The 24,534-nt window shown below is 38.5% G+C and overlaps 1 protein-coding gene across 6 annotated transcripts in view; it reads left to right on the top strand.

The window, feature by feature from the left end:
• Positions 1–24,534, top strand: part of HYDIN (HYDIN axonemal central pair apparatus protein) — a 383,131-nt gene that overhangs the window by 120,039 nt on the left and 238,558 nt on the right. For all 6 annotated transcript variants that reach the window (XM_072817829.1, XM_072817826.1, XM_072817838.1 and 3 more), the window contains 2 exons: positions 5,985–6,186; positions 12,164–12,347. In XM_072817829.1, coding sequence (XP_072673930.1) covers positions 5,985–6,186; positions 12,164–12,347 — 386 coding nt within the window. The remainder of the gene's footprint in view (positions 1–5,984; positions 6,187–12,163; positions 12,348–24,534) is intronic.

The following is a 24,534-nucleotide window of genomic DNA, read 5'->3' on the forward strand; positions in this document are numbered from 1 at the left end:
TATGCTGTACTTTTCATTCCTGTGACTTATTTTAAAACTGAGTTTGTACCTCTTAATACCCTTCACTTACTTCACTCCCCCTCCCTTGCAACTACCAGATTGTTCTCTGTGTTTATGTAACTCCTTTAATTTTAGAGATAAGTAAGCTGTAGCCCAGAGGAATTGAATGACTGTACCCCTAAGTAAAGCTGGAACTTGAACCCAGGTCTTGGATGTCCTCTGAGGCCAGCATACATTCTGTAATCCTACACTGTTTTTCATGTAGAGGAAGAATACTGACTGTGACATTGCCACTCATGTGCTGGGTAAGCTCAGTTAAGTCTTGTAGGTTACTTCTTGAACCCTTCAAAGAAAGAGCACTTCTGAAGAAGTTTGATTCAGCAATTCACTTGCATGGTGAATTTGAGCCTATAGTGAGTAAGAGATGAGAAATACTCTTTCCATCAATTTGCTAGTTCGTAGAGAATCTGTGGCTCCACTCATATATTTTATTTATTGCCCTCTCTTGTCTGAAAGTGCTGAAACCACAGTATGAAGTGTATTGTGTATATGGGTAGCTTCATATTTTTTTTGTAAACTCAGTTTTGTCCATATACATTTTTGCTTGACTGATAGTAGCAAAACTAGCAAGAGGTAATGATACTTCCACAAAACATATTTTTACTAGGACATAATAAATGACGATGGCTAACCTCATCTACAATGATTGCAACATTCAACCCCAGAAACCAAATAGGAAGCCGAGTGAGAACAGGCACTCCAATGAGACACAAAAATACCAATGCTGGGGAACAGTAACTTTGTTCATTCTGACAGGTATAACATCCCTTCATCCTACCAGTTTTCTAAGTAGCTAGGGTTTGGGAACACTTTTTAGGGCTATCTTCAGGAAAGTGGGTGTACAAAGCAAGTCAAGTCCCTAAAGCTATGGAGACAAGAGTTATTGCTTCCTGTACTGCGTAGATCTGATGATTTTTGGAAGATGGATTGAAAAAAATCAATATTAGATGGTTTTTAAAAAGAGTATAATGGCTTTTGCTATATTTCTGGAAGGAACAGTTTTGCAGTGAGCAACTAAAATTGATGACATTAGTCCCTCTGACCCTGAGATTTGTATGAAATAATTAAGCCCTTGGATATCTTTTTCCTTGATTAGACTTTTAAGTGATGAAATACTTCAAATAACCACTACACAAATAATATAATCAACAACCATCATATTTAACACATCTCAACATTTTACTATACACATTTTTTTCAGATGTTTTATTTTATGGATATCTAAACTGGTTACAGATTTGAAGTCATCTCATTACTTTATCCTGTTCTAATTCCCTTGGCTTGGTCCTCAGAGGAGCTGTATAGGGTACATTTTTATGCTATTTTTATATATTTATCCATAAATAACATATGTTATTGCTTCAAGTAGTTTTTTTAAAGATTTTATTTATTTGAGAGAGAGAGAGAGCGTGTGATGAGAGTAGCAGAGAGGGAGGGAGTGGGACAAGTCGACTCTACACTGAGCACAGAGCCTTACATGGGATTTAATCTCATGACACTGAAATTGTGACCTGAGCCAAAACCAAGAGTTAGCTGCTTAACTGACTGAGCCACTTAGGCACTCTTCTCAAGTAGTTTTAAACTTCACATAAATGATATTACAGTATTTACTGTTTCTCTTTTTTTTTTAATTTATTTTTGTTTATTTATGATAGTCATACAGAGAGAGAGAGAGGCAGAGACACAGGCAGAGGGAGAAGCAGGCTCCATGCACCGGGAGCCCGACGTGGGATTCGATCCCGGGTCTCCAGGATCGCGCCCTGGGCCAAAGGCAGGCGCCAAACCGCTGCGCCACCCAGGGATCCCTATTTACTGTTTCTCAACTTGATATTTTCATTTAACATTATGTTTTAAAGATCTAAACACATAGATCCATACAGCTCTGATTCATTTTAACTAATGTAGTGCACTCCAGCATGTGAACATGCTACAATCTATCTATTCTCCTATCCAATATTAGGATGTTTTCCCTAGTTCTCTGCTATTACAAACAATGCCACAATGAGTATCTCTGTATATGTCTTGTGCAGCTGTATGAGATTTTCTTTAAGAAGTGCAACAGCAGAGTTATAGGACAAGTGTATCTTGAGCTTTATTGGAAACTAAATTGGTTAGTCAAGTGGTTGCACCAATTTGTAGCCTCATCAGCAGTATATGGAAATTCTTGTTTTTCTACATCCTTAATATAGTGCCAAAACAGTATTGCCAAACTATTTGATTTTTCTTAATCTGATGGTTATGAAATGGTATTTTATTTTATATTTCTCTCATTACTAGTGCTATCTGGCAGCTTTACATATTTCCTGAAGACCCTATCATCCTTCTTTATATTAAAGTTTTGGATAAGTGAGGTGCCTGGGTGGCTTAGTTGGTTGTCTGCCTTCCTTCTGCTCAGGTCATGAGCCCAGGGTGCTGGGATTGAGCTCCACATCAGGCTCCCTACTTAGCTGGGATTCTGCTTCTCCCATTCCCACTCTTGCTGCTTGTGCTCTCTCACTCTCTGTCAAATAAATAAATAAAATCTATAAAAAATGAATAGAAAATTAAATGCACTGGTTGGAAACCCACTTAAAAAATTTTTTGGATGAGTAACATATTCATGTGTTCAAAAATTAAAGCAATATATTAAAAGTGTACATTGAGAGGTGTCATTTCTACTTTACCTCATTTACCACCCTCCCCCGGCTCTTATTTTATTCCAGTGTTTTTATGTACATAGATGCAAACATGAATGCATATTTTTATTTTCCTTCCCTATATAAAAATAGCATACTATATGAATAGTTCTAAACCTTACTTTTTCCACTTAATCATATATCCTGGAGATCTTTCCATATCACTCTGTACTTTTATACCTGCATGGCATTCCACTTTTAGGTGTAGCACAAATTATTTAGGTATTTGGTGGCTGTTTCTACTCTGTAGTTATTAAGGACAATGCTGTAATGAATACTCTTGATCTTGTTCTAACTCATCTATAGGATATTTTCCTGGAAGTAGGCCAGAGGGTAAGTTGTTTTGTAAGCTTGATAGATATTTATTTTGTTTTATTTTTATTTTTTGATGTATATTTTAATCTGTGTCACCAAATTCACTCCATTGAGTGAGGAAGAATGGTACCATTTTGTATTCCCATGGCAATGTATAAGAGTGCCTTCTCCCTACAGTCTTGACAACAGATTATATTCTCAAACTTTTGTTCTACCCAATGTGTTGGGGGAAAGTGGTATCACTTACTAGGAGTTCTCAAAAGTTCTCAAACTTTTGTTCTACCCAATATGTTTGGGGAAAGTGGTATCACTTACTAGGAGTGAAGTTGAGCATCTTTTGATACATATGGGGGACCTGTATATTTCTTTTTTTGCAACTCTATCCCAATCTTGTACTGGATTGTCTTATTGATTTCTAAGACTTATTTACATGTTTGGGGATTGAGTTGCAAATATTTTAACCACTTGTTCTTTTGTTTTTATTTAAATTTTTGTACCTCCAATATTTCTTTTTCCTTTTATTTTACAGTAGGTTCCCCCAGTGTGGAGCCCAATGTGGGGTCTGAACTCACAACCCTGAGATCAAGACCTGAGCTGAGATCAAGAGTTTGGACATTAGCCAACTGAGCCACTCAGGCACCCCAAAATTTCTTTTTTCATTTTTATGTAATCAAAATTCTTAATACTTTTTAGAGGAATCTGGATATTGGGACATAGTTAGAAAACTTTCCCCTCAAAAGTTACAAGGAAATTTTCTTATGTGTTGTTCTACTTTTGTGGTTTAATATTGAACACTTAAATATTTTATTCATTTGCTACTTATTTTATTGTTACTATCACCATGGTTCTCAAGTGACTTTAAGATGTTTGTCCAGATTTTAAGGTTATTTTAGCAGGAAAGTCTATTAACATAACCTACCTTATCACTGCTAGAAAAAGAAAATCACCTATGTCTCATTTTAACAGACCTATTAAGAGCCAAGGGGCTCATGTGTTTATTGAACCAGACCTATTTATGGTCTCCTTAGTTTCTTTAAGAAAAGAACTACTTTTAAAGAGAAGGTGCAAGATGAGGTTAAAAATGTAATTTTAAAAAATATAAACTTATTTTTAAAGGCCATAAGGAAAAGAATTAAAATAGACTACATAAAGACTAAGAAAAAAAAAGACTTATTCAGAAAAAAGTCATAAAGAAATCCAAATATCTAACAAGGGAAAAATATGCAACATATATGACAAAGAGCTAATTTTTTAATATCAAAAAAATGTCACAAATCAATAAGCAAAAGGTAAACTTCTCAAAAGGAAAATGACCAATGCTATAATAACCATCTCAGAGAAAAAAAGTCTTTAATCAATGAAAAGATGTTCAACATCATCCCAAATTAAGACTATGCAAATTAAAACAATGATTTTTTTCACTTATCATATTATTAAATTTAGCTCATTAGAAAGTTTAAAAGTTGGCAAGAGTGCATACCCTTATTTGGGAAGGGATACATGAAAATATTAACAACTCATACCTTTGAAAAGCTGTTGTAGGATTGAATGAAGAGAAGAAGACATTTTATTTTCACAGTATATGCTTTTATAATTTGAAAATTTTACTTTATTCATTTTTAAAGTTTAAATTTTAGAGTCAAATGCCTAGATACTGTTTCTTTACACTTTGGAGAAAGTTTTGCTGTGTTCAAAGTGTTAGAGTATAAAGGATGTTTGCTCTGTGTAAGGTGTTATTTACTAAGTGTCTGCTTGGTTAATATAATGGTGAATGAAGCAGAAATATGTGCTAAAAAATAAGGCATAGCGCTTATGCTTTCTGGGTTCTCATTAAAATTATAGCAGCACAGATCAACAGGACATTCATGGTATTTAAGTATTTCCTTTTTCTACTCTGATATCAGAGTGAGGCACCAGCTGTGACATTGCAGAGATCAGATGGAACATAGTTTATAAGTTTGTATCTTCTTGGGAGCTAAGGAGCTCATGTGTTATGCTACTTAGAATCAAGGGAATTGGTGGATCTTGAATGAAGTCAGGAACTTAAAGTAGTATGCTGAATAAAGGTGTTCTTAACATTAAACATTTAAAAATTTAAACATAACTTTGGTCTTTCTATTTTGTTTTCTTTCTATGTAACTACTACCTAGATATAGTGTGTGTGTTTCATTGTTTTAATTGTTGTTGCTTAAGGAAGTGATTCTTTTTAAATAGTTGTTTGTTGAGGTTTTTTGTTTGTTTGTTTGTTTTACTAATGAAGTTATTAATTCTTTCTTTCTGATCCCCTTTGGTTGGACTTAGATCCCTGCATCCTGAACAGCTCTTCTTAGATATACTTGTACAGCTACTTTAAGAATCAAAATTCCAGCTCATGCTTGGGATAAAGATGAGACATGTGGTTATAATTCTAGAACTCATGGTGCCCTCATAGTCCGGCTGTAGGATTTTAAAATACTACCATGAAGGGGCACCTGGGTGGCTCAGTCGGTTAGGTATCTGACTCTTGGTTTCAGCTCAGTTCATGATCCCAGGGTCCTGAGATTGAGCCCCTTGTTGGGCTCTACACTCATGCAGAGTCTGGTTGTCTCTCTCCTTCTACTCTTCCCCATGCTTGCTCTCTCTCTTTTTCTCATAAATAAATAAAAATTTTAAAAAATTTTCAAAGAAGAAAAGGTCTTGTAACATCCACTGTAACAGTTCATATTTTATGTGTTTTTTTTACAGTGACCAAATAAGATAGTTTGATTCTCTATAACTGCACCAAACATAATATTTAAGTTTTCTGATCATGTCTGATCTCCGGATTGATGAGGGGGGAAGAAAAAGAATAAAATGTCTAATGCTTGTGCTATAACTTCACCTTGGGGGAAAAAAGAGCTAGTAGCTCATTTTAGAATAAATCTCAAGGGGTATTTGCACTTTGTTGATTTCTAGGTGAAAAAGTCTTTTTATCTCTATATGGAGCTGCCATAGACATGAATATAAGGCTGGACCGGAATTCATTGTTCATTGAGAAAACCTACATATCTCTGGCCAGTCAGCGTACTGTAACAATTCACAACCGCAGCAACATCATTGCCCATTTCCAGTGGAAGATATTTGCTACTCAGGAAGAGGAAGACAGAGAAAAATGCAGGTTTGTAAGAAAAACTACCAATATGCTGTAATTTGGAGGAACATAAAGCTTAGTTATTATGAAAAAATCTATGACATTGGTGGTAAGTTTTTAACCAATTCAAGATCAGATTTTTATAAACTTGGTTCTGGTGTATGATGTTCCTTTTTTTCATTTAAAGAACTTGAATTGAGGAACACAATGTTGTCCATCCCCGGTTAATCTTAACCTGATTATAATTTATTAGTAGCTAAACTCCTGGATTTTAAAGACCAAATAAATCCTTTTTCACTAGTCTCTCAAAATTAACCTACAGGTCTGTATTTTGTTTCATAACTCTAATCAGATTGGTCAGATTTCATAGTTTCTAAAAATAATCTCTTGGATTGAGATCAGTGTGGATTTTTTTTTTCAGTGAGGAAATATTTTCAGAAAATATGAAGAATGAGGAAAAAGAAGAGCTTAGATATAATGGCTTTTATATTCTCAGTTTTAGTAGCATTGCTAAATCCCTGCTAACCATATAATTTAATAATGATTTCTTGTTGGTATCTTTAATCTTCTACTTTTTAAAGTACTTAAGGCAGTGGAGAAAATTAATAAAGTGGCAAACCAAACCTTTTAAACTAATCTCATCATGGTTAAATTTTGAATATTTCTTTTTACTGAATCTATCCCTGCCTCTTTTAAAGTCCATTTTCATTTTTATCTCCTTCTACCCTCCCTGAATTAGCACTTTTGCTGCTTTCATTGGAATTTATTTCAGCCTTTTTTATTTGCCTCTCCATTTTCATTAAAGATTAGCCCTGGGAAGCTTCAAAGCTTTGTTTAAAACCAAGTTAGTATGTGATAAAAATAAAAATCTTAGGTCCATGGAAACCAGGCAGAAATCCCCCAGTGTGCTGTCCCTAATTGAATCAGAAGGAGCTGTGACAATGGCAGGACACAGTGGACCAGAAGCTTTATCATTCAGACAATGAGCTTTAATCACTGGATTACCACTGTGCCATCTTTAAAAAGTGGGAAAAGAAAAGTCTTTCCTGCCTAAAAACTTCAGTTTGCCTCATAGTATAGAAATACCAGTGGTTCAAAAAGGCAAGAGGAAACTGCTCATCTACTCCTTCATTTATCCTGATTCCCTCTTTCGTGAGTGTACCAACAATCAAAATGGTCCAGGCATGCTTAAAGATAAAATGGGAAAGCAGGTACAAATGAAGAAACTCTAGTAAATAGTGTTTCAATATCCTGCTTGGCCTGTGGGCATAATCTTTTAGGGAGAATGGGTATACACTATCAGTAGGAAAGCCAGCTTTACCTTCAGCTATGTGCGTTTGACTACATGTATAAGACATGACTGATGCCACGCCAATGTCCAAAAAGTGTTTAAGGAAGTCAATTTCAACAGTGAAACTCAAGAAAAACTTAAACCAATTATTATCAGAGTTCCAGGAATAGAGAATATATTTTTAACTATGCATGAATGGACATTCTTTCTTTTTTTCCTTTACTTTACTACCCTCAGTATTCATACCCCTTATCTCTTTCATATCATCCTGAGGCTTATTCTTCCTTTTCTCTTGTGTTGTCCTTCTTTTGCTATCTTTCTTGCTCTATTAGTTCCTCTAGCAAATTTTTTGTAGCAAAGGAATAATGTGGAATAGCGTTTTCATAATGGTGATTGGAAGCCTACTTTGATCATTGATGCTCCTCCATTAAACAATGAACTTGAAAAGTGGCTTCAGATGACCAAATAAGAATACGTCCATTTTCACTTTTGGTGACACATGGCAACACAACTCCTGTTTCTCCAAACTGTATTGGTTGATTTAAGTGAAGAGGTTATTGAATATGCTGTTCTTTACCTTCTCCTTGCCCCTTTCCTAGGGTCAGATGGTCAGGGCAAGAGGGGAAATAGAATTAGAGGGTAAATAGGCCATTTATGCCCAGTTTCTTGTTTGGTGAGGATATCTTTTCCGTCTTATGCCTTTCTTGTTCCTTGATATATCCCCAAGCATGCCATAACTTTCCCTTTTTTAATGTATTTTTAAAATTGAAGTTCATGTTATTAGTCATGAATTTTTGTCCTGGACATAACTAACCATGGAATGCCCATTCTCTTGAAAAGCAAGACAAATACAGACAGGTTTGCTCTTTCCTGAACATTTAGTTTGGTCTTCAACTTGGAGCAGAGAGGATCTGTTCTAAATGGGCTCATGTACACTTTGAGAGGAAAAGTTTCCATTTTCAGCTCCCCAAGGACCTAAAATTTAAAACTTCAGTGTAGGGACACCTGGGTGGCTCAGCAGTTGAGCATCTGCCTTTGGATCAGGGCATGATCCTGGGATCCGGGATTGGGTCCCACACTGGGCTCCCTGAATGGAGCCTGCTTCTCCCTCTGCCTATGTCTCTGCCTCTCTCTCTGTGTCTCATGAACAAATAAATCTTTAAAAATTAAAAATAAAAATAAAAGACTTCAGTGAAGATTTTTAGGTGATACTCAAGAGTCTGCCCACTGCTGTCCAGTTATAATATGGCTTAAAGGTAGTCCTAAGGCATTCATCTTACAGGATCTAAAAGTTGCTCAATGAGCATGTTGAAAATGCTAATCACTTTAATGGATACCCTCAAGACCCTATTCTAGTCATTGTGGTTTCTGGCCATCAGAATCTTATTTTTTTCTTAAAGATAGATTTATTTATTTATTTATTTATTTATTTATTTATTTATTTATTTAAAGAAAGAGAGAGAATGAGTAGGGAGGCAGAGGGAGAGGGAGAAAAGAGTCTCAGGCAGACTCCACACTGAGAGCAGAGTCCGACTTGAAGTTCAATCTCAGGACCCCAAGATCATGACCTGAGCTGAAACTAAGAGTCAGACACTGAACTGACTGTGCCACGCAGTCACCTCATTCCTCTAGCCTCTTTATGATGTGACTTGGGTCAAGGCTTGGGTATCTATTCTCCCTGTGGAGGAATTCTAGCCCTAATCAAAAATAGGAAATCCTATTCCTTTCTGGCAATTATTATTTCCATTCCAAGAAGGATGACTTCCTCTTTACCTACCAAACCAAAACATGTTGGTACCAACATTAGGACATATGTTCATATTTGAGAACCTTAGGCTAATCCCAGGCTCTAGACTCTGACAATGAAGATGTTACTCCCCCTGAGAAGAAGTTTTGGGCTTTGAAAAATTTTGTTTTTATTTTTTCATTTTTTAAAAGCCTTCAGAATGAGATATAGGGAGCTTTAAAAAAATTATCTTTTGGGTCTTTTTCTTTGTTGACTTTTTTTCTGGGACTTGCAGAGAAATTAATCTCTTCAGAAATAGAAGCTGCATTCATCTCTCTCTACTTCCTCTCTCTTGTCCTAAGGGATTATAAAACATCCTACAAGATTCTTTCATACTCATTCTTATCACAATTTATTAGATTCAGAGACTTGGCATGGGCTCTTGAGGATTTTTGCTCCCCATTTCTCCATGAAAGTCATGGCCATTGTTTCAGTAGCATTTGGCTCTAATTCTAGATTTGTTTTATACAAGAACTCTCAGAATCCTCAATGGAACCTCCACAAGGTTGTCAGCATGGATTTATTTCACAACATTCAGGTGCAGGAAAGGACATGTTTCTCTGGATAGATCAATTTCATTTGGGCTTTGAGCTTACCACCTGGCTAATAATAAATTTAATCTTACTTGTGTTTGGGGGCCTCATCTCTTCCCTAAGGTCACTGAGGAATCTGAAGACTTGAGTGGTACTTGGTAAACAGGAAGGAGGACCTAGTCTTCAGTTTATAATAGTCATTACAAAGTTGCTCGATGTCCAGGTTCACACGGTCCATTTGAAGATGGATGACTTCATCTTTTCCATGCCAAGTGTGTACATGAGAGTATTTCTTTCTGGAAAGCCAAAGCTTTTAGTTTTTAATCTCCTCAGCATCCAGTTACACTTCTTGGGGGTGCTGCAAGGAACAGGGTCTCTAGCACCTCATTATGAGGGAGCATTACTGTTTCATTACTGAGACACAAGGCTTTCCCATTCATTGTAGTCCATAGGCTGGACTGTATTTGTTGCCTGACCATTTATAAAATGACTTAAATCCATGGTTTTACTGAGAGAAAAGGCTAGTGTGTTGTTATGTTCTCTGATGAGAGGTTTCCTCCTCTGTAAAACAGAAGCACCTCTGAACATAGGAGACAATAGGTATCAGGAGGACTAGATGGCCAAACAATCGACTGAGGTTTATAGAAGTCTTGCTGGACTCAGTTCAGTTCACAGTTCAGTTCAAAGTGTTTCACTTTCCCTTCTTAGACTCAGCCACAGCCCAGTTCTCTAATCAGAGGGCAAAGAGGATGATACATTATGACCCGCTTCACATCATGTGGCTGTGAGTGACTCGTAAGTCATAGCAATGTAGGAGAAGACCTTTTGGGAATTTTTGTTTTATTCTCTTTTGTTTTTTCTTGTAAGATTTGAGTAAAATCATGCTCATCAGTTCATGCAGCATTATCATCCTTGGTCCATATAAGATGTATTATTTCCACACTATAACCCCCTAGAGAAATGTAATGTTTGTGATTCCTATTATGTGTTTAACCAATCCTTTGATCTCTCCTATCAAATTTACCCACATCTGTTAGTATTATTGCTAGCACTTTGATAAACATCTTTCTGGCTATGTTACTGTTCACATCCATGACTGTTTCTTCAGGATATTTTCCCAAAAGTAGGTATAAAATCCACTCACAGGAGTAAGTGACTTCCTTTCTTTCTGTGGACTGATTTCTCTTTAATTTGTCCAGCTCTGCCCAGCAGTGTAGAAGGACTGCTGTTCTGGTTACCTTGGGCACTGCTTTCCAGCTAGCCATGGAAAGGAAGCACAGGGTGCTTTCTTCATGGGACCAGAACACATTGAACCCATTTCTTTGACTTCTTTGTGCTCTGTGACCAAGGGACCCTGCATACTAAAGTTATTAAAAAGAGCTGTTTGGCATTGCTGAACATACAGTCTGCTTGAAGTCATTTAGAAAGTAGTTGGGGCTGAGACAGGAATTCAGTGACTCATGTTCTTACTGAGCACTCCATTGGCAATACCAGCAAGATGCTGGGAAAATGGTTCTATGTCCTGGAAAGAGATAAAATCTAGTCTTCGAAGTGCAGATGAAGTAACTAACACGTACTAGGAGTAGTGTGAACACAGTTTTGTGAGGACAATGAGGAGAGGGTTGGGGGAAGGCTGCTTTTTTGACTTATCATGATATTAAAAGCTAGAAGGAGAGAAAAAAGGAGGTGTCTTTAAGTGTGATTTGAGCATTTTATAAGCTTTACAGCTTGGTAGTTGCCTATGGTTGACCCTGGGGAGAAAATGGTATTTATTGAGTACCTGTTCTGTCCCAGGAACTGTACCAGGTCCTTGATGATGTTTTATCCTCAACACATCTTTATGATGGAGGAGCTCCTATTACCTCTATTGTGTAGATGAAGGCATTGAGGCTGGGAGGAATTCAGTAACCTCCAAAGTCATAGAGCTAGTAAATGGTAGCAGAAATCAATATCCAAGTCTAGTCCTTGCTGCTTTCAGAGCCTGTTCTCTAGGTAACTAACAGCTAAGCAAGTTTAAAAAGAAATAAAATAATTTTTCACATGTGAAAGGCAGGGTAGATATTAAATATATAAAAAGCAGTCTGGGAAACATAATTATCTGAAAGAAAATATTTGACTAAATATACATAACGGCTCAGGAGTAAACAAATGGTCATTGAGTAGAACAGGAAGCCCAGGAGGGCTTGTTAGAGCAAGTGAATAATGATGAGCAAACTGTCCTGAGAGGTTAAAGTCCAAGGTCACTTAGCTCAGTATGTTACCGACATAGGGCACAAAGGGACCACCCCAGGGTGAAGGGTGAGACCATTTCCAGGCAGATGGACTGGAGGGGAGCCCTTTACAATATTCATGGGAGTACCAAAATGAGTCTCACATTTGCTGTATTTTCTTCAGGGTCTGTGATGATCTGAGCAAAGAGGAAAAGAATGAGACCGATGAGTTTCTTGAAGAGTGCATTATTGATCCTTCACTCCGAGAACGTCTTTCCATTCTCTCCCGCACCTTTGAGAATCAGAGGAGGCTGGTTCAGGCAGACAGCATGCTCTTCTTGAGTAACATTTTCACCATTGAGCCCCTGGTGAGCATGGAAATAAAATCTGATTATACAGTAAACATAAGTGGGGGTGCAGGGCTTATTTTGATTAAAGTACTCACTCTGGGATTGATAGTGAATTCTGAGAACATAAAGATTTAAGCTGAAAGCCTCATATCATTATGAGACAGTGAATGAAGGCTAATGGTAAGAATGCTCAAAGATCTTACTTTCTCTACCCAGCAATTGCTGTGTTAAACATCTCATGTGCATTACTCAACTTATCTCATTTGTGTTTATGTTATCTTACAACAACCTCATAAGATAAAAAAAAAAAAACCTTATAAGATATTATCAGTTCTGCATGCTATAGATGAGGAAATTATGACTTAGAAAAATTCAGTAACTTGCTCCGAGCCAAGCAGGGTCCATATTTAGAAATGTATCCCTGACCAATCTGACTCTGGGGCAGGTTTTCTCAGCCTCTGCACTGTTGACCTTTGGAGCTAGATAATTCCTTGTCCTGTACATTGTAGGATGTTTAATAGCCTCTCTGACCTTTACCCAACAGATGCTAATTGTGACAGCCCAAACTGTCTCCAGCCATCACAAATGTCCCCCTGGTGGGCAAAATAACTCGAGTTGAGAATTCCTTTGTCCTTAATTAACTCAATAAATACTTATTAACTCTATGTCCTGTAGTAGGCACTATGTGTTGTACAAGACATGAGTGAACAAAAGAGACATAGTCCTCAACCTCACTGGTAAGGGCGGAGCCAGACTTAGAACAGGGTGGGTCTAATTTCACAGACCTAGCTCTTGACCACATTCCCTACTGCTTCAGAATGAAAGTGGCTAGAATCTTCTATATTTACTATGTGCTAGGCACTGTGCATGACCTTATACCTATCAAGCATACAGGGATATAAGAGTAAAAATAGCAGTAGAAGTTGAAAAAGCCTTGAGGTACTTGGGTGGCTCAGTCAGTTAGGTGTCTGACTCTTGATTTTGTCTCAGATCATGATCTCACAATTGTGAGATCCAGCCCTGCATCAAGCCTTGTGTTGGGCTCTGCATTGGGCTCCACACTGGGCATAAAGCCTGTTTAAGATTCTCTTTCTCCCTCTCCTTTTGCCCCTCCCTCTCTGCTCATGCACGCTTTCTTTCTTTCTTGCTAAAAATAAAAGTTGAGAAAGCCCAAAGCTAATCAGAGCTGTTGGATTGTTACTATTAAAACCATTTGGAGAGAAGATATGGCACATGGACACATTAGAATGCAGGATCACTAGTGGGAAATGTCACTGGCTTGTGGGTGCATTTTTTTCTTAATGTCTGCACTTCCAAATTGTTGTTTTTTAAAGATTTTATTCACTTATTCAATCTACAGATTGAGAGAGATAGAGTACAAGCAGTGGGGAGGGAGAAGGGGATCAAACAGACTCTGCACTGAGCATGGAGCCTCATGTGGGACTTGATCCCATGACCCTGAGATCATGACCTGAGCTGAAATCAAGAGTCGGGTGCCCAACTGACTGAGCCACCCATGCACCCCTTCCAAATTGTTTTTGGAGGTTGGAAGATAGAAAAGGGATTCCATAGCTAAATGAGTTTCAGAAATAGGGTATTCAGGAGCACCTGGGTAGCTCAGTGGTTGAGTGTCTGCCTTTGGCTCAGGTTATGGTCCCAGGGTCCTGGAGCCTGCTCTCCCTCTGCCTATGTCTCTGCCTCTCTTTCTATGTCTCTCATGAATAAATCTTAAAAAAGAAAAAGAAAAAAAAAAAAGAGAAAAAAAAAAAAAGAGAAAAAAAATTAAAAAAAAGAGAAAAAAAAAAGAAAGAAAAAGAAACAGGGGGTTCAATATTGTTTGAAAAGTTTCTTTGCTGTAAGATGTCTAAGTTTTCAATATGATAATGTACATCATAATTTCCAAGAGAGAGCCTAAGTTTTCAATATGATAATGTACATCATAATTTCCAAGAGAGAGCCTTCTCCTTGGAGACATGCTTTGGGACTATTGTTTTGCAGACCTGCTGTATGAATCTCTGGTGAAGACAGTCTGTATGCTAGCTCAGAGGTTGAGGTGATTACCATAAGCCAAATTAGGGAAGGTTTCTTGGGAGCAGAGCCTTGAACTAGGTCTTACAGGACAAGGCTTTGGAAAAACAAAATGGGGAATGTGTATGGCAGGGATAATTCAAGGCTCCATGAATGGACCAGTTTGTTTGAAGTAAAGATCTCATCTGGGATGTATGGCTTGAGGCTAAATCTCCTCTCACCTCAGAAGACTGTCCAGGGCACAGCTGAGCAAAGGAATCTTCAGGTATGATGGGCTAGACCAGCAAGAGGTTAAAACAAGATGAACATATAGTCTTGGAAATACAGGACAGGTCCCTGTGATAATAGGTCAAACCAGAAGATGTTAAAAAACATTAGGAAGGCATTATAAGTCTAAGCAAGCAAAGGCTGAGCTGGACAGAGACAAGAAGGAGCAATCAGTCATGGTAATGTTAGACACACTGGTAAGGTCCAGAGTATCGGCAGTCCAAGATTCATCCCGGCTAGTATTGTAGATCCAGGCCGATAACTACTGTCCTGTTTGTTATAGCCTTTTGGGAATGAATGGCTCTAGAATGGTAAACATTGGTGGCCAGGAGGAGGTGGGAGGCCCACAGGTGATTTTTGGTATATTTTCAATTGAGGAAGTAGACTAGGGTTACCTCAGCTCTCCTTCTCTTCATGAGTTCTTCCATAACTTGAAGCTTCTTATGGAGATTGTAGTGATACATATGTATTAAAATGGACATTTAATATGTTTGCTTTTGAATTTTAGATAGGAGCTAAACTGTGTGTTATTATCACAAGGCATATTCTCACCATTAGAAAGAAAAGATTTTTAAAATAAGGATATATAGAATGGTATCTTTTAAATAATGAGACTAATTTTGTTTGTATCCTGTGAAAAGTCACTGGAAACAGGAAGGGGATAATATTCAGAGTATAAGTGGTATTTATGGCATCTGTAATGATTTTGTTTTTTTCTGTGCACTGTTCACTTTTTTCTCATGATAGTATTCATTAGCTGGTTCTTGACAATTTTGCAAAATGAAAATGAAGGCATTGAACTTAGCTAGTATGTTCCTAAAGTTATTCTGGTCAGAACAGCCAAACTCAGTGTCAGTAATAGTGAATTATTTATTGATGTTAAATCTCCTTTTATTCCCCCTCCTTCAAGATCCTGATAGTTTTATAGAAATGTGTTTCTTGTGAATGGAATATAATCTTACCTTATAAATTAATTTGAAGTTATTTGATAGGCAAAATTTTGCCATTTCATTAGCTTCTTGATAGAAATGTGAGCTATGCATATTTTCTACTGTTGAGATTTTGGTTTTCTAGTACAAGTAAATAAATGCTACAGTAGTTTTGGATGAGAGAATTGGGAAGGGATTTATAAAGAGGTGAGACCTGAACTGAATTTTGGAGGAAGGGTAAGTGGAAAGGAAGAAGAATACCTCCAGTTCGAGAAATTGTGAATATACAGTATTCAATAGCAATGAATGAACCAGTTTTGCTGGAGCAAGCAGTCATGGAAGGATGGGAAGGAGAAGAGAGGAAGTCTGGCCTGCATGGCCAATCTGTTGAACTCTAGCCTGTAGGCTACTGCTTCCCACATGTGTTTCTGCAAATACTGGATCTGAGGGGTGATAATGTGTGTTCTTTGGAATAAGGAAGTTCTGTGGTCAAATAAGTTTGGGAAATACTAGTTCAAGAGGAAATGATTCTTCAGGGGATAGAGTGCAAGCAGTATTTCCCCATAACCACAACCCCTTCTCCCACACAGCATGTCCAGTATATTGGAGCCTCACTGTAGGGATTGAAGCAGAAGCATGACATGTATAGGTGTTTTAGAAATATCTTGGTAGCCATGTGTGGGTCAATTTGGAGGAGGGTGGACTGGAGGTGGGAGGGTAGTGCAGGTCAGGTAGGGGACATGTGCTAGTGCCGCGAGTACCGGGGAGACTGAACATCTCTGCAGGCAAGTTCAGGGTAATGTGTGAAGGTCATGCTAACCTAGATGGTCAGCCTGCTGGTAGTTGGAAAGCAAAGGAAATGGGGGAATGTGAGAAATGTTCAAAAGAAAGATATAAAAGTGCCTTTTGAATCATTGTTGAGGGTAAGACATGGTAAGGAATCCCGTGTCTCCTCAGATCTGAACTAGAGTGGCTAGGAGAATTATGACATTTTTGATGGAAATTATCAAATCAGGAATCTTGGGTTTAACTCCAGGCTTTGCCAATAGCACATGTTACCTTAAACAAGACATTTGATCTCTCTTGGCTTTGGTTACCTTGTACACAAAGTTAGGATGTTGAGGTAGGACACTTAGATCCTTTTTGACTCATAAATTTTGATTCTCCAATTTGGGAACAAACTCTGAGCTCCTTAAAGTCAAGGAGTGCCTTAGCCTTATCTATGCCCCAGGTCTACTGCAGTGCCAATAAATGGAGGATGGAAGGAGAGAGGAGGGAGGGAGGGAGAAAGGAAGGAAAGAAGGAAGGAAAGGGAAGGAGGGAGGGAAGTCAGTTGATGATGATGAATCTGGTTCTGAATCTGTTGAATTTGAGATGATAATAGATGTCCAGGAAGTTTTGGAATTTTACTAATAAATAATGTAGGAGAAGAATCAGAAGTGGAAGCAAGATTTGTATTATATAGAAATCTTGGGATGCCTGCATGGCTCAGTGGTTGTGTGTCTGCCTTCAGGTCAGGGCGTAATCCCAGAGTCCCAGGATTGAGTCTCGCATCGGGCTCCCTGTGGGGAGCCTGCTTCTCCCTCTGCCTCTTGTCTAAATTTGAGACTGCTGAATACTTGAGCATCGTTTTTATCATAAAGGGATTCATTATAGTAGTAATTGGCATTTACAAACTGTATACCATGGCAGGCACTGCTCTGGACACATCACTTAAATATTAACTTATTTCATCCTCTTAAAAAGAGGAAGTGACTATTATCACCCCTATTTTACAGATGGAGAAACTGAAGGCTAGGAAGGCTAAAGCAGCTTTGCTCAAATTCACAGACCTAGTAACTGGCAGAGGTCAGATTTGGACCCAAGCAGTCTGGCTCCACAGTCTATGATTTTAGGATTAATATCTCTTGTGTAAGAATATTCTTTTTAAGGGCACCTGGGTGGCTTAGTGTTTGAGTGTCTGCCTTTAGCTCAGGTTGTGATCCTGCATCCTGGGATCAAGTCCTGCCTGCTTCTCCCTCTGCCTGTGTCTCTGCCTCTCTCTGTGTGTCTCTCGTGAATAAATAAATAAAATCTTTAAAAAAAAATCTTCATTGAAGGCATGCAAAGAAGATGGAGATTGTAAGAGCAGAGCAAACTAGAAAAATTGTGGACAGTCCTAGACAGCCCCCAGATGCTCACCTTTGGGGTCCCTGCAGAGAGAGGAGAGGCTATAGATTCACAGAGAAGGATGGCTAAGAGAACCACAGCTGAGAGCACATCAGCGTATCTTACATGTCTTTCTATCCTATTCTGGCAGCTTTATCACCATTTTCTCCTGAAGTACTCTTCTGAATCTTACTCCTGTATTAGATCAGCTATGCCACATCATCACTATTTACTTTCTATGCATCGTCAATTATTTTTTTTTTATTAGGATGTGATCCCTTTTAATTAGCTTCTTGATATAAGTGGAGTTCACAGTAGAATCAGGGAAGATTAAAACCAAGCAGTTGTCACCTTCTGATCTAACAATCAATTGCTAATGGTTACCCTGTCCAAAAAAATAAATATAAAAGGTGGATGCAGGGGCTTAGAGACCACCTTGCTTTCTGATGGACTCTTCAGCCTCTGTATCCACTAAGGAAGGACACTGTCTTCAAATGAGGTAAACTTGAAAAATACCTGTTACTTTAGAGTCTGAAAAGAAATAAGAAAGGACCGCAGCCTGGGTGGCTCAGTGGTTTAGCACTGCCTTCGGCTCCCCCACATGATCCTGGAGACATGTGATCCTGGAGACCCGGGATTGAGTCCCACCACATGGGGCTCCCTGCATGGAGTCTGCTTCTCCCTCTGCCTGTGTCTCTACCTCTCTCTCTATTTATTCTCTCATGAATAAATAAATAAAATCTTAAAAAGAATAAGAAATTATATGCTTATTTTCTCTGACACACATCTAAATATCTTGGTTCTTCAATGCATCACCTAAAACCAAGGATAGTTTAGCCCTTACTGTGTTCCGCACATAATGAATGTTTTATGGGAATGTTGTTCCCATAATTTGAAACAAGTAGCTTTAAGATCCCAATCAGTCGCTGTCTCTTAAATGCCTAGAGGTAGTGATGAGTTTGAATTTAGTAAAATTTTATTAATTTGATCATGTGAGAAGTAGTTTAACTCAATGCTGACCCAAACTCTAGAACTGCAAGTTCCTAGTCTCCTCTACCACCTGTTCACCACTTGACCACTGGGTAGTTCCATTGTCTTGCCTCACTTTGTTCTCAATATGCCTGTTGTATAACATTGCCATAGAGTTTGTTATCCAAACCTTGAGTTATGCTGGAGTATGTCTTGGGTACTGATATGGCCTCAGAATGCAGAGGTGGTAATTTGTCTTTTGAGAGACCTGAAGGGTGTTCACTGGTAAAAAAAAAAAAAGGGGGGGGGGGGTAGATGAGGACCCGGAGTGACCATCAGGGCAGATACAGGATAGAAGGCTGGAAGGATTTTTTTTAAATCTTTACTTGGTAATTTATTGATATTCTAGTGATAGCCATGATTGTCATTCTAGTCATTAGTGCATGTGGTGTATACTACTATTTATATCAAGTTCCTCATGTCAATTCTTTTGATAATGTCTTAGAATATTAGCCTGAAATTTTCCACTTATGCCTTCCGTAGGGAAGTTACTGGGTTCTATAGAATACTGATTATTTCCCAGGCTATCTGCGTCTGTATAGTTTTTTCCACCACTTTGGGGGAAAAAATGACAAAACTAAGTCTATTATGCATGTTTTGTGCCTTCCAGAAAAGCAAGTGGAATTGAGTATTTTCAGAAATATAATATTCTATTTTACTAGATGGACTCTGGCTATACAGAATTTTGACAGACTCATTATGTTATATCCTCTGCTTAGGTCTCTTGGGTACCATGAGTGAGAGAGATTCAAAGACAAAACCACAAATCTGAGAATCGCGAGGCAGAAGAACATCACAGGGCAAAAAGAGAATTAAGCTTTCAATTTCCATGGGTGTCCAGGAGTCCTCTGAGAAATCACAGCACAGATGTGCTAGCCTTGCTTCTGGACTCTGGTACTACTGGCTCAGGTTGCACTTTTAAGATGCAGCAATTTTCTGAATGTTGAGCACTTGATATTTTCTCAAAAAGAAAGGCCTGGGAATGAAAAGGTATTTGCCCAAACTGATCCTAACTGACTGCTGATATCAGGGAACAGGGAAAACATTTCTACTTCTGTTGGCAAATGTCTTTTCCATCAAAGAAAACTTCATCCATATCCCTAGGGAAGCTTTAGCTTAATTTAACTAAGCCTCAAAAAGGGAGGGAAACTTGATCATTTCTTTATTACCATGTAAGTAATCGTAAACCATGCTTTGTCGTCATCTAAGCCCATAGAAAACATGCGGTTCAGCAATTCAGGCTGAAAGCACAGCTCAAATTTAGTTTGCTTTATTTTCCCCAAATCGGCATAGCATGTAGGCTCAGCAGAACCAGGTTGGGTGGAAGCCCAGATAGCTACCAAAGAGGAAAGATCTAACTTTTTACTGCAAACCCCTCCACTTCTTGTACCATTAGTCGTGAGTCACATTGCAAACATATGGGAGCTGACTCCTCGGAAATGGACACCAGAAGGGAGAAAAGAGGACAGGAATCTGCTGAGAGCAAACTGTCCTTGACAAGTCACAGCTCTTCTGGCAGCACAGTTTTCCATCCTTCAGCCCCCCCCCTTTATTATTCTTCATCCTCTCCCATCCTTGCACTCAGGCAAACCTCTTCCAGTTGTGCTGGTACATCCACTATTGGACTGGAGGACCGTTGTAGGTGGAGGGAGGTCTGGAGGAAGTCTTAGAAACAGCAGAGCTCCTCATGGCTCATTAAATAAATTAATAAATTAATAAATTAATAAATAAAGCCTTCAGTGTTGAAAGAGGCACTAATCTCTTCTCTGCAGAGAAGGATGTGAATGAACATCACCCACAACTGCCTCAGCTCCTAGAAAACCCCAGTGGAATTTGCCGTGCATGTGGGTTGGGGTATCTCTCTGAAAACAGGACATACCTTTAGTGAAACTTGCTCTGACAGATGACCAGATCTTAGACCCCTCTCTTAGAAACTTTACTGGCCATTATTTTGAGAATAAAAACTTTGCTAAAACTATTACTAAAATCACAGTGTCTTGTCCCAGGAATTACATTGGAGTAGAAAGTCTCCTGATATGTCATGTGCCAACTCAATCTCTTCTCTCAAGGATGATTAGGGAAGTTTACCTTTAATATATCAACTTCCATTTCTCCCCCACTTATTTCTCTTTAAGACAACTTCAGCTTGGCCTGAGTGATTATGAGGGGAGCCGTAATTTCTCTCACTGCTCTGACAGATTCTGGAAGAGCAATCTCAGGGGGTGACTCAGATGTGGTTTTTCATCAGTGCTTCTTTTTTTTAATTGATTGATAGAAATTTTATTAAGAAGATATTTTGGGGGGCATTCTGGGTGGCCTCTGCCTTCAGCTCAGGCCACAATCTCCAGGTCCTGGGATCGAGCCCCGTATTAGACTTCCTGTTGAGAAGACAGGAAGGGAGGGTGTTGAGAAGGGAGTCTGCTTCTCTATTTCTCTCTCTCTCCCCCTTTGCCTTTCCCCACTGCTCATTCTCCCTCTCTCTCTCTCTCTCAAAAAACAAAACAAAACAAACCACAACAGCAACCCTAAAAAAAAAAAAAAAGATTTTTTTATTTCCTCAAGAGAAATTTTAAAATTTTTCCTTAAATATGATAACACAGCTGAAAATATCTGTTTACGTAGTCAGGATTTTTTCCATTTTGGTGGAACATGATAGAATTCATCACACATTATACAGCTGCTTTGAAATAGTTTTTCACTGACCTTGTTCTGAGCTGACTGCACCCCGACCCAACCAGGATAGCTTTATAAAGATCTTCCAGTGCATTTCTCAAGAGCTGCAACATACTAATATTGACTGTAGCATCCAAAAGAACCCCCTGTGAGTCAGTCACCTTCCAAGGTACCTGAACATATGAGCATACAGTGCCTCCTGCTTTGTTCACCAGATGGGAACACCAAGTCATGCTGGCCTCATCTAAGCCTGATTACCAGTTGTAGTGTTTTTAGAGATCTTCTGCCATTTTGTTTACAATGTGAGAAAGGTGAGGCCTGGCCTTTTATAATTGCAGGCGGGTTCAGGAAATTAAAAATATATTCCAAAATCCTAGCTCTGCCACTTAACAGTTGGTGTGGTCTTGGGTGAGATACTTAACTTCTGTTTGCCTTGGTTGTCTCATCTTTAAAGTGGGGATAATACTTCACAAGGTTGTAAAGTTTAAGATAGATAATGTGTATCAGCACTTAACACAGTGCTGGGAACATGAGCTCTGGGTTAATGGTTGCCAATATTATGATGTAGTGTTAGATGTGATTCAGTCTCATCAGATTAGGGAGTATGATTAGAAAGTATAATATTTGAGTAGCAAATGTTTAAGTCACTCTTCTAAATTTAAGCTGGAGATTAAAATGCAACTATTTTATGTGACCAGTGTAAGCATTGAGTCATACTGTAAACTACTTTCCAGATAAACGAAGTGATTAAACCTATATGTAACTCCGTTCTTGCATTGGGTTCTGATTTTGCAAAATTCACAAATAATCCTTCATTAGAAGGGAGGGAGGGTGCTCGCTTTGGCAGCACATATACTAAAATTGGAAGGGAGGGAGGGAGGCAACTACGGAGGGAGGTAGGAAAGAAAGGAGGGAGAGAAGGAGATGGGTGATAGGTGGGAAGGAAGATGATTTTTAAAATATTTTTCATTTAAGGATTTTCAAGGGAGATTTTTAAAAGAGTCCCTTTAGTCATCATCAATGTAAGTTTTTTTTGGAAGATAATTTTAAAAGGATACTTTTCTCATGATGGTGTCAATCACCTGTTATGAACTAGTGGCAGTGTGTTCATAGACATCTTACTGAAAGTCTCGGAACTATATCCATTAGGTCACTTGGTTGGTTGTTCTTGTTCTAGAACGAGACATGAAGTTCCATTTCCAGAGACTTTTAACATTTGAGTAAAAGCTGCAATGTGAGAGTTAGCTTTAGACCTGAAAAGTTGATCCAAATTCAAAGTACAATTTGAACTCAATTCAATTCAAAGCTGATTCCTTCTAGAAGGCCACTTGATTGATAAGTGAAATGCAGCTATGGATCTGAGGATAAAGACAAAATAATAAGACCACAAAGGAACATAATTATAGCATTACTGAAGGCCAGCTTGACAATTATTTTCAGCAAACAAAACATGGTCACTTACAGATCATATCCTATAGACTCAATCTCTCATTTGGAACAGAATAGACAGTGATGGGAGAGGGGTCATACGTGGAAGACAAGCAGAACAGCAGGGTTTCTGTGTGATGAGGCTGCTTTTAGAGGACTTAGAAGAAAGGATATTGATGGTAGAGTGGGCCAGGGAAAATTCTGAATGTTTTGGTTTCCAGAAAGAGACTTTAAAACCAAGCAATAATGAAGGGAACATTTCTTTCGGAGACTCAAGTGACATGGAAGCTAATCTCAGGAGGGTTGGAGAAGTAATATGAAATGTTTCAGAGCAATGTAAGTGAAAGTGGGGTCAACTTAGGCTGATCACCTGTTTCTGAGGTTTATTTTCTTCGACTTGCTAGGAAGTGCTATGTTGAGTTTTTGCTCCAAAGAAATAGAAAAGTGGAGTTTTTGCTCCACTTTTATTTTAATACCAACTGAAAAATAACTGTCCTTCTACATGTTCCTAACTCCTTCAAATGAGTTAATATTGAAACATCCCTCTGTGAGAGGAAAACGAATGACCACACTTCTGTTTTTATAGATAGACATAGTCCTCTAAATGCACATTACCTACAACAAGCCCAGGAGAGGGTTTTAGGATAGGATTTGTCCTTGAATTTTCTTCCAGGGCTCAGTAAAAGCTACAATTTACTAACAGATGTTGCAAGCACAGTAAAACCATCACAGCCCAGGATAAGAAAGCACTGAGCCCATGGTCCCATTCACTCAGGCTGAACCCTATGGACTCAGATTCCGTCTGAAGCAGAAGGGCTTCTCAGTCTCTGGGAGCCTCTGTATCAGATGATCCTCTTCTGTATCACATCCAATCATCAGTACTCCCTTCTCTGGGGAGATTCTGGTCACCTCTGGAATGTTGTCTTCCTACCATTTTCCAACCTACCAGTTCTGATCATCAGATGATCATCAGATGGGGTGTCCCGGAATTCTTCTGGGATAGAACTTAAGTGTGTTGCCTTCTTGTATGCATATGGACCTTGGACTCTTTTGCTGGGATAATGCTTTTGAAAGTGGTCTGGCTTACCCCAAACTATAAGATGCTTGAATTTTCCCCCAAGTACTGAGCTTGTCTGATTTCCAGTATATCCTTAGGGCCACTTCCTCCTGTCCTGGTGAGACTTTCTAGCATAGGTTTTCTTGGGATCCAAGGTGGCTCCTTTAGTCAGTTGGTTTAGATAAAATGGTTATCTGTGTCCATTCTACACCCCCAAACAAAGCGTATCTAAACCCACCAGGGGAATGTAGATCTTTGGATGTGATTATCACTTATGCCCTACTTGGTCTACTTATAAAAATCATTGAAAAATACATACTTTTTTCTTCCCCAGTTTTTTCAATAATTTCATCTTATTTTTTCTAGGTGGCATAAAAATAGCATCAATTATACTAAACAGTTATTTAATGAGCTCTTACTCTGTACCAAGCATGGGGCAAAGCATGTGACCTGCATGACTTTGTCAGACCTCAGGTGGGAAACCCTTTGAGGCAGGTGCTACTAATCTTTTATAGCCCTGAAAAATTAATGAAGAGGTTCCAGGTTACATGGTTAATACAAAAATATTTTTCAAAGAATACCTCAAGGGGATTTTCATATGTGGCATGTTGTATTATAATTTCAAAGCTCAGTTTCTTTACTATGA

Source organism: Canis lupus, chromosome 3 (assembly GCF_048164855.1).
Source record: "Canis lupus baileyi chromosome 3, mCanLup2.hap1, whole genome shotgun sequence".
NCBI lineage: Eukaryota > Metazoa > Chordata > Mammalia > Carnivora > Canidae > Canis > Canis lupus.